The 11,332-nt window shown below is 39.8% G+C and overlaps 1 protein-coding gene across 1 annotated transcript; it reads left to right on the plus strand.

Moving 5' to 3' along the window:
- Positions 1–232: 232 nt before the first annotated feature.
- On the plus strand, positions 233–9,119 carry ctdspl3 (CTD (carboxy-terminal domain, RNA polymerase II, polypeptide A) small phosphatase like 3). The gene is made up of 11 exons (XM_033965409.2): positions 233–512; positions 2,817–2,937; positions 3,364–3,504; positions 4,113–4,227; positions 4,297–4,408; positions 4,931–5,017; positions 5,888–5,950; positions 6,056–6,135; positions 6,205–6,331; positions 6,871–6,966; positions 8,749–9,119. Exons 1-11 carry the CDS (start codon positions 381–383, stop codon positions 8,812–8,814), a joined length of 1,140 nt encoding a protein of 379 aa, XP_033821300.1. The 5' UTR covers positions 233–380; the 3' UTR covers positions 8,815–9,119.
- Positions 9,120–11,332: the final 2,213 nt, after the last annotated feature.

Raw genomic sequence — 11,332 nt, forward strand, 5'->3', positions numbered from 1 at the left:
TTATGCTCCTATATATGGGACATTTAATCAGCCCCTTCCAGTCAGTATGGCCCACATATGAAGCAAGAGTGAGCGGGTGCACGACGCCCCTCCCCCCGGTCTAACATATGGGCCTGGGTCGGTGCAACGTGACTGCCTCCTCACGTTGACGCCGGCGCTCCACGAAGCACCGCCCAATGGCAGAGGGGGCCGCGGCGGGCCTATGGCAGCCGGGAACATTCAAACGTTGCCCGGCCACTGCAAGCGAGCTCAATCGGGGCGGAGCTACCCACCACTAGCTTTCCGTTCCACTGTTTTTCTTCGCTCTCACAGGGGAAACATACATATTCTGAGTTTGGCTTCAATGGTCGAGAGTTTTAGGATATTTTTGACGAAGCAAAATGAGGCTGAGGTCGAAAAGAAACGTTGAATCTTTAGCGGAGACGCCGAGGACCAACCGCCGACTGCGTAACAAAGCGACGCCGAGGCGGACCCGAGTCTCCGCCGCTGCTGAAAGCCCCACACACGGCCAGGTAACGCGGCATTGTTTTGGGCCGGAGCTCCGGACAAAGGCTGAAAAACGCGTATAGTTTGTTTAAGTTACATTTATCGGGTTATATTCGCCATTTTACCGTTTGTATATTCTCCAAAACCGCGTTAACAGAAGATGGCGTCGTGTTTATCTAGAAATATCTTTATTTTTTTGAATTCATAAAGCGCGTGTAGTGAAAAGAGAGAAACCATAACGGTCTGAACGTTAATTAGCCACACAGTTTTATTATTTGTAAGCAGTGCTCTGTTTTTACCACGTGTTTAACTTGTTTTGTTTTGCTGTTTCCTGAAAGAACGTGAATTGTCCAAATTACCCCTAAAGTTAACACCAGTTCTGAATGTAGCTGAACTTTGAGCTGAACTTTGATGAAAAGACTGGCAGTCTTTTCATCAAAGTTCAGCTATTCTTGTTTTTGACGGGTTTTTTTTCCCCTCAGAATGAGATCAAATCAGGAGTAAACAAGGACTAACACGACTCGAAACTAGAATATGCAAATACTGACTCAAGGCTTAACTAAACCAGGGTTAAACTGGTCTGAAGTAGGTTTAAATTCGAACTAACAGGGTTTAATTTGGTCTACAAAAGGGCTGAAACGAGGCTAGATGGTACCAGGACTAAACGAGGGGGCTAAACTCTGTCTAAACCTGGTCTAGATTAGCCCTTTACTCCACTCTGATACATCCTGCTCTCTGGGTCGCAGTACTTTTCCACCGGGACCACACAAGTGTTTTAAAAACAATCACAAACTAGAATCGGATAGTACTACTTTTTACTAGATCAGTTCATGTCCTGTTGTCAGTAGTAGCTTTAAAGGTGCACTTTGTAACTTTTGTGGCATTGGGTCAGTCACCTGCTTGTCCCTATGGAGTATGGTGGCATACTTTGCACCAGAAAAGTTAGAGTTCAACTTTTAGCATTGGACTTGAGCTATTATCTCTTCTATTGGATACCAACAAACTTGTAACTACTAACCCTTTTAGTGGGTTTAGTGTATAGTTATAGATTTAATTAATTTTTTTGGACAAATATTGTAATGTATGGTAGAATTTAGCATTAGCATAGAATCAGCATTTGAGAGGGAAAAGGACTGTTAAACTAACACAAGAATCCCATGCATTTCAGAACATGTCTGTAGAGGTCTTAAGTGGGTTAACAGGGTTTGTAGCTTTTACACAGAATAACACCCCATGGAGACACAGGGAGGGCAAATGATACACAGTGACATTTGAGGACATGCTTGTTGAGGTCTAAACTACAGGTACATGATATTTTTGTTCTTTATAGTGGGCTTTCTACATCAAATAATTGCAGCCATTATGATTTGGTAGTTGTGTTAACTCAAATTTGGATTGGACTGTGATATATTGTGCGGGTCTAGTTTCTTGGGCTTTGCATGCATTTGTTGCAGTGACGTGCTGTCTGCCTGAGGATTACACTCTCTGGTCTAGTAGCATAGCATGCGAGGGAGGGTCGTACCTTGGTAAGTGGGTCACGCACGGCACATGTATGTTTAGCCCAGTCTCCTCGGAGGAGTGGAGTTTTACTACCACGGTCACGTGTGCTCTGTTTTTTAAAGGGTCATGGAAGGATAAGGAGAGAGGCTTTTGCAAAGAAAAAAGAACCCTGTGGAAATGATTTATCACTTCAGCATATTTTACTTAAATCTAGTGTAACTTTGTCTCCAAAATAGTGTTGTCATGATACTAAAATTTCAAACTATTTTAATACTATGGAATAGACTCGATAGGTAATACCGATTTCCAATACCGCAATGATGATTAAAAACTCTTAAGCAACACAATATATTTTTGACATTAAATATATCATAGTACTTTCTTTTATATTATGATCTGTGGTCTAATCTATGTGGTCTTGTACTATACAGCTCAAAATCATCCTAAAGCTATTCAAGAAAGGTTCATTTCTGTCCTGTGAATGTGGCTTTTTAAATATCGAGGATCTAGTTTTGATACCAGTTTTAGTATCAATTAATATCTTTTTCGATACTTTTGACAACCCTACTAGGAATTATTTGGAAATAATTTATGAAGTCTAATCTAGTATAAATTTGTCTTCGGAGTATGGGTATTGTGGTATTGATTTTCCCTCAATGACGATACTGTGACTATGTAGTTTGGGCTCTCATTAAATGTTTTACTACTTTCTACATGGACATGTTTTGAAATGGGCAACACACATATACATACTCAATGTTTTTACTTTACATATGTCTGAAAAGCCCATGAACTCCAGTCCTATCCCAATCCTATGGTTGTGTGTTCAGGTGGACAGTCCAGCAGACTGCTCGGGGGACTCTGCAGACGAGGTGCCCACTCTGAGGAGGAGAGGCCTCCCCCGAGCACGCCAGCGGAAGAGGCTCATCCCAGTGGAAGACCGTGACAGAGGTCAGGCTAACGGGGGGGATTACGCAAGAGACTTTTTGGAACTTTCTACCTCGTTAACCTCATCAAAACATGTCTGAAGTGGTTTTACATGTCATTTATGCATATTTCAGTAATTTGACCATCGCTCTTGGGCTATATTCAAACCCTCATTATGGTTAGCAGTACGATTCTGTCTGATAGGTTGTGAGAGTAAACTTCTATATTGCTGCTTTTATCATTCAGTGAAACATGAGGAAACGTGAGCATGTGATTCGTGGTTCAGTGTAGGTGTGTTCCAGGTCAGCTATGGCTACACAAGTAAAAAGGGTTTTCTTAGACCAAATGGATTAGAAGAGTGTCAAGTGCAACCTACTGTAATTGGGCTCCATTATTCTGACCATGATGTGTTCAATCAAACTGATCTGTTGAATCTTTCTTCTTCTCCAGACCTGACGTTTAAGACGCCCATCCGATCCATAATTCGTCAGGAGCGTGTGCTGTCTGAGATCGATGCTGTGACCCCCCGAAATACCACGGCCCGCAATATCTATTCCCCCATCGTACGTTTCCTCACCCCCAGCAAAGAAAGTGAGTACGCATGACTAAATATCTGTGGGGATTCTATGAATACTACAGCTCTATGGAATATATTTAAACCTTATCGTCGGGCTTTGTTAGGAAAAAATGCTCTAGTCTGTTGTCACATGAAAGATACATTTGAGATACATTTAGATGAATATGACAAGCATTGCAATTAGATTTATGTTTTCAAAGTTCATTTCAACATGTTTGTACAGATCTAAACTACATTGTTAGCTAAATCTTATTCTGCATAAAAATTGCTGTTTGTAAACATGCAAGTTATTTGATTTCTCTGATTGTTCACACCTGTGCAGGTTTTGACCATTTTGATGAGGATAACTATGGAGAAAAGGCAAACTAATGTGGCAAAGACAAAGATTGAAATGAGATTACAATCCATTGTACCTTGCCTTCCAAATTCAACAGTTCCTCTAAAAATCCACAGCTGAACTGACACATTCCACTTTGTGGTTTTGATGATCAGATTTTTGTTGTGCTGTAAACAAAACTAAATCAGGTCCAATTATTACATGTTCCCAGTGCTTTGCTATGTAGTTTTTGGTTTTGTGTTTTTCTGTTTTTGACTTGAGCTAATACTTGTGTCATTGTCGCAGATGTGAAATGTCCCGGGGCAGCCCATAACATCCTGATGAGCCCAGAGCAGGGCGTGTTCGGCTACGGCTCTATGGAGCTGCTGGTTGGAGACGACGACGACGACGTCTTCAGCCCGTAAGAACTGTAGAGTTGTTGTGGCTGAACCAGTACAATAGTTGTTAATGGTATTCTTGTGTGTTCCAGCTTCACTTTCGTCAAAAACATCCCGTCTCCATCACAACACTCCCAGCCTCAGCTCCGGGACATTCCCCCCAAAACCAGGAGCACCCCAGAAGCTACGCTGGTGCTCGATCTGGTCAGTCTACAATACACTAAAGAGATTGAATGTTTTATAAATTAACTCTAGAATCTTGGTTCTATCCATGCGGCCAGTGTGATGGAAAATGAGCACTGTTGCTATAGCAATTAACAATTGAGAACAAAATATTTTATCTTTTGAAAGTCCTCAATGTCGCCTATAAATGGGAAGCTGAGCAGTGAGGACTGGACCATATTATGTTTTGATCATTTTCAGTGTCAGTGTATTTCTAAAGTGAAAAGGCTACAGTACTAACAAGGCATATCCAAATAAGTGCAACTCTTTTGTGAACCAGGACCTAGTTGAAATTGTATCTGTTACAGTGATTACAGGTTACAGGGTTTCAGCTTCCAGTTAATTTGTGATCATCTGATGACTCTGAATAATTTAAAACAAAAAATATTATCCATTTTGAATGGGAACAGTGCTAGATTTTCCATCACTGAAATCCTTTTAAAATGCTGACAGAATTTTATAAGGGTCTTGCATAGTTAAAGATGTGTGTTGTGTTGTGTCTAGGAGGAGACACTGATGTACAGCTCTCTGACAGAGATTGAGGACGCAGAGTACTCCTTCACCACTGTGTTCCAAGACCATCAGTATAAGGTCAGAGACACATGGGTCCTCTTGAATGTACTCTGAAACACAAAACAAGCACCAAATATCCACATACTCATTAACCTAACTGATTTTAAGAGTAACATTGGAAATATAAACTTGGTTCGTTACAGCGAGTAATTCTTCATTGTGCTGACGCTGTCTGTAGAAATTTGTTACCACCAAGTGAGGGAAAGTTAAAAATTATGCAGTGTAAATCTCCTTCAAGCAGGGCTGTGCAGTTAATCGAAGTTGAATCAAAATGGACAGGGCACCAGACTACGACCACATTTTGTCCTTGAGCTCAGGCCACTCATGCTGTGTCTGCGTGGACGCGCACAGTAACCTTTGTCAAAATCATTCCACACTGTCTCCACAGAGGACAGCAGCTAGGACTGTACTTTCTATGATAAAAGTGAGGCTAAGTGTGTTAGCACAAGGCACTGACTGCATATACACAGTGAATAGCAGTACAGCTGACAACCACTGTCTGCAGTCTGTGCTTTAAGATGATCCTCATACGAAATGAAGAGTACAGAATACACCATTACTCAGGCTATATGTGAAACTACAATTGAATAATGAGAGGGGACATTGAGAGAAATATATTCGTATTCAAGTTTATAGTAAACTTGCATTCACTCAGTGATTTTTCTTGAAGCCAGTTTTACAGATGACTTGCTTCCTGTTCCTAAATAAATCTGCCTGCATTAATCACCCATTAGCTGGTTTGTCATTTGTTTGTACAGGGCACGATTACATAACTAAAAAGGAAAAGTCTTAGAAAATGATTTCAAGTAGTGTGTGGGATTGCTGATCATATATTGCTAACAATACTACACTGTGCACTATGTGCTGACTCAGATGGTCTGTTCACAGGTGTACATGGTGCTCCGTCCATTTGTCAGAGAGTTTCTGCAAGCCGTGTCCAAAAGCTACGAGGTAACACAAACTGTCATTTCTCATTTGACATGTCTGATGTAGATTTCATTTAGCACCAGCGATGCTCTGTACAAACATGCCACTGACTGTTGATGTGTGTTGCAGCTGTTTATTTATACGTGCGCCAAAAGAGAATATGCTGAGAATATCCTGGACATCCTTGACCCACACAAGAAGCTCTTCAGGTGACGCCCGGGTTTCTGGAAGACTGTTGTGTGATATGAAATGTTGATGGCTGTGCTTTCCTCCCGTAGGCACCGTCTGTACCAGGACGACTGCTCCTGTGTGCTGGGACACTACATAAAGGACCTGAGCATCCTGGGACGAGATCTGTCTAAGACCGTGGTGCTAGACAATGCCCCCCACACTTACCCCCACCACGTAAGCACACACTCACAGTAGCACAGGGCATACACACTTTAGTGTTGTCCCCATACTACAGTCTCTAACTCCAGCTAGGTACTCTGGAAAACACTAGGGCTGTAACCATATCCAACTCTTACGGTACGATATTGTCATGCTATTCATCTCACTGTAGGATAGTTATTGTGATATTGTGAAGATGTTAACAGAATTGCTTCTAGTTTTAGTATTGATTACACTGAGTATCAGGTTTTATTTAGCAACCCAATATTAGCATGCACAGTTGGTATATCAACACACATTTTGACTGTAAGAGATTTGTCTTCAGACAAGACAATTTTTACTTTGTTACATGAAAGAAGTGAAAGTGTAATAAAATCGTCAGATTTCAGCTGACTCTGATGATATTCATCATTTTGAGGACTTTTTCCTGTTCAAAAAGTATTATTTTATATTCTTAATTGCTATGGCAACTGTCCAATTGTCCATCATTCTAAAACCAGAATGATGAACTGCTTTGTCTCCTGTAGTGTCCTAAGCCTGTCTGTCTGTTGCAGCTGATGAACACCATTCCCATTAAGAGCTGGAGCGGACAGACAGAGGATCGCGAGCTGCAGAGGCTTATCCCCTACATGGACAAACTGTGCTCTGCGGTAAGTCTAGAGTCTACTGTCTACACCAGGACTACACATGGAGAGGGCTCATACTACTGCTGTCACCATACTAATATTTCAAACTCCATTTTGAAACTAAGGAATAAACTCAATACTGTTTCCGATACCATGATGATAATAAAAAACACTCATTCTTTAGACAATAGAACGTGATTTTCAACACTGCAGTAGTATTAGTACTTTCTTTTATATTGCCATGTGGCCCTTTGATCCCTCAGTCAGCCAGGTATGTTCCATAGTGGTCCATGGGTGTATACTAGTCTATGTGGTCGGGTACTTGTTCTGATACAGCTCAAGGTTGCTCTAAAGCTATTCAGGAATGTATATATATAATGTATGTATGTGTGTATATATATATATATATATATATATATATATATATATATATATATATATATATATATATATATATATATATATATATATATATATATATATATATATATATATATATATATATATATATATATATATAAACAAGACGATTGAGCAGTGACTGTTTTTGCTTTTCATGCACATACTAGCATATAAGCTTCCATTCATTCAAATTGCAATTTTGATTTGACCACCCAAGGGGAACTATAAAATGGCAGCCTTTATGATGTACCTTAATTTTCTTTTTTGTCAATTCTTCTGGATCAGTTTAAAATGGGAACTTTGAACAGAATCCTATTATTAAAACATAAATCGAAAATCTAAACACAATGCTTGTCAGAAAAATCTCAGTACTTTTCCCCAAATCGTTCAATACAAGCTTACCTAGCGGTACTGTTGTAGTGAGTGACCTGCAGGTGGCAGCGCAGGTCCTGACTCTGCTCTATCCTGGGGTGACCCTCTGAGGTGGATAGTGCTGCATTGTGTGTTTACATATGACCTCTGGTTTTAGCTCACATATTTTAGACTGCTCCTGTCCCCCTGCTCCTGTCCCCCTGTCTCTACATCTGTCCTGTCTGTGGATCTACACAGGGCACTTTTACAGTTGCATTCTGGGAATACATCAGTCACTGCCCAAATATGCCACATTCTAGTGAAAAGTGTACAGTAAAATCACCAAATAAAAGTTGAGGGTTTTTTCCAATTAACAATGACAATAAGCATTAATCATATTACTGATATTAATGGTTATGATATTTTACTAGTACCTTGTTCTTGTGCGGTTGTCAGTCTGACAATAACGAAGACATGAAATTATATATTTTAATAATTTCACATATAAGTCACACCTCTAGCCAAACTATGATTAAAAAGTGACTTATAGTCCAGAAAAAACAGTGATTTGATGTTTCTGGCATCGGTGGCAGTCAAAAAATCTTAACTTTTAAAAAGGAACTGAATATAACAATTAAGTAGTTACGTTTTTCTAAAGTCCAATTTCAATCATGCACACAAAATTGTACTACATAAAATGTGGTGGAAATCATTGCAAGTCCAGTTTGATGTTTCTTATATAAACTGAATATTATTCATTTTGTATATTCTTGTCCTTCATACCAGACCCGAGGTGAACGTTTGGGGCTGTAGTGGTGGGTTAGTTCTTTGCCCAACAGCCAAAGGTAGTGGATTCAAACCTTACCACAAGCTTTTTGTTCTACTGTCCCTCTGCACTTCACACAAACTGCACTTCAGCAAACTAATACTTAATGTGACAGGAAGGACATTTGCAGTGATGTGTTTTTTTTTTTCATGCCAAAGCTCTGAAGAAGGCAGCATGAAGAACAATCAGTTTCTCTTTTTGACAGTCCTCTTGTGTTGTTTTTTCAGGAGGACTTTCGGGAGGTGCTGAAGAAGAGGAAGGACCACTTCCACAGACTGCTGTCTGAGGACTAGCCCTGCCCCCCCATGCCCCGCCCTTCTGCCCTCAGCCCTCTCCCCTGTCCCTGCTCTGTGTACATTCCCTGAGAAAGCTGAAGTCTGCTCTCCTTCTGAAGAGCACGGTGCATTTCAAACAGCTCATCCATCACTCCCCATACAGACTCATGCTTTAACCAATAAACCTTACCTTCACCCGTATGGATGTGCAAATATTGTTTATATTATAATTTATTGATTATACTAATCAGCATTTGTTATCTCTGTATATATTTTACATATTTGCTTTTTTATGCAATAAATGTGGCCCAGATCTTGTGGGCAAAGACATGTTTGATCATTTATTTTGAACATTGATCATTTTACACACAGTTGTTTATCTGCAGCTTGAATAAAGAGGCTTCACTCAGATTTAGTGAGCTTCTATGAGGGCAGGGTCACAGATGGCACAGTGGCTGAGTGGTTGGAACCCTCACCACATGGTAAAAAGTTTCTGGTTTTGATTCCTGGACAGTGCTGGCTCAAGGATGGGATAATACAGAGGACACACTGCCCAAAGTGTCCCTTAACCTTTATGAATGACAAGCAAATGTTTAGCAAAAGCAAAAAAAAGTTTCCCTCATATGGTTTGATCACAATTTGAGTTTCTTACTTAAAATTGGTGTCATTATTCAACCCCAAAGATGTGATTATTGTCAGTTAAACAGAAGCCATAAGATTAATGGGGCAAGTTTGTGGAGCCAATCCCAAAGAAATAAACAGCATTTGTGGATCTGAAGTCTGGATATTTTTTTCAAACACAGTGAATCTCAGTTATATAGGCCCCACCCCTCCATCTGAAAGTATTACATCATCAAATTCTAACGTAAACGCAACCAATAGGCTCTGTATTATGTCAGCCGTGTAGAGACAACACCACCCTCTGGCTCAAAGGCACAAAGGCAGCAGTAGCACCCACACAGTACGCAGGTCAATGGGAAAGTCCATTATAGTGAGGTAAACAAATGAGCTGCAGGTGTGCAACAGCTGAACACAAAAGGACAATCTGCCAGAGCCTGGGTTAGGGCTGGACGTGCACTAGGCCGTTACAATGGCTTGGATTTTTATCTGGATTTAGTAGTGTTTGAGTAGCTTGTATATCATATTGCTTGGTTTTAGATGACACTGCAACATTCTATAGGCCAATCATACTTAATACAGATTGAGACAGCTAAAATAACAACAGTTGAAAGGCAGATTGTTGTTGTATAATACCATGTTCCACGGTTTAAGAGAAACGATCAGGTTAAACATTTGTAAATTAATCTTTTGGCTATTTCTTATGTGGCCGTGTAATCGGTTTGGGAAGTGTCTTCTTGCTCCCTCTGCATGATTCTATGGAAAGCTAAAACCATACTTAAAAATGCAATACAAACAAATCAAAACATAAATAATCATAAAATTAACAGTAAAAGAGAATAATGTCACAGCTTCAGGAAGGTTTTCGCTGCATTAAATTGAAATGCCCCATGTTTAGTCTTGATTCTCACACTAGGTTTAAGTTTAAAATGATTCATATGGCACTAACATGTCGGAGATGTACTTTGGTGCTTGGCCATGGAGAGACTTGTACACAAGCAGAGCTGCTTTAAAGTTTATTCTCTGAGCTACAGGAGCCAGTGAAGAGACCTGAGCACAGTACACATGTGTAAAGTACTTCCTGGTTCTAGTCAGGGCCTGAGCAGCAGCGTTCTGGATGTACTGCAGCTGTCTTAAGGCCCATAGTCTAATCTACTGGAGACAAATGCATGGTTTAAACAGTGGACCTTTGATTTTTGCAGTGTTTTTTTAGACAGTAAAAAGCTACATTGATTATTAATTTGATGTAGCTGTTAAATTTCAAGTCTGAGTCCAGTATTAAAGATAGATTTCTAGCCTGACACACTAATGTTTTAGCACCAGAGAATAAATATCTTTAGTACTCTATGTGAAAGTGGATTTCAGAATGGAACATGACTGGGACACAGCTCGACAGTGGTCAAGTGGAGAAGGGATGACCTTAGGGGGAAATACACACAAACACATCACTCATCACAACAGAAAACTGATCCATGAAGAAAAAGGCTGCAGTACACCATAAAATATGATGAAATATGAGCCAAATACTTGCACTCAAATGTCTGTGTCACTGTGTCTGGATTCTGTGTCAGGATTTTGCTCAGAACACTCCACAATGCCTACTTACTACTACATAGTACCAAACCTCCTTTACAGCACAATGTTTTGATTGATAAAACAAAGATTAGATTCCAAAATGTGTAAATAATGCATTTTAATAGGAATAAACTAATTCTAGATTCTATTTTAAAACTGTTGAACAGAATTAGCCTATGTCTAAAGTAGGGAAGGAAATTGGAAATTGTTTAACACATCAAATATAAAAACAGCACAAAGAGAAAAAAGGTGGAAGAAAATAAATCTAAACCAAGTACAAAATCTGGGCTAAAATAGGTTCTGAATCAGGACAAAATATTGATAGAAGGGACTAAACCACTAC

This window comes from Periophthalmus magnuspinnatus, chromosome 4 (assembly GCF_009829125.3).
Source record: "Periophthalmus magnuspinnatus isolate fPerMag1 chromosome 4, fPerMag1.2.pri, whole genome shotgun sequence".
Taxonomy (NCBI): domain Eukaryota; kingdom Metazoa; phylum Chordata; class Actinopteri; order Gobiiformes; family Gobiidae; genus Periophthalmus; species Periophthalmus magnuspinnatus.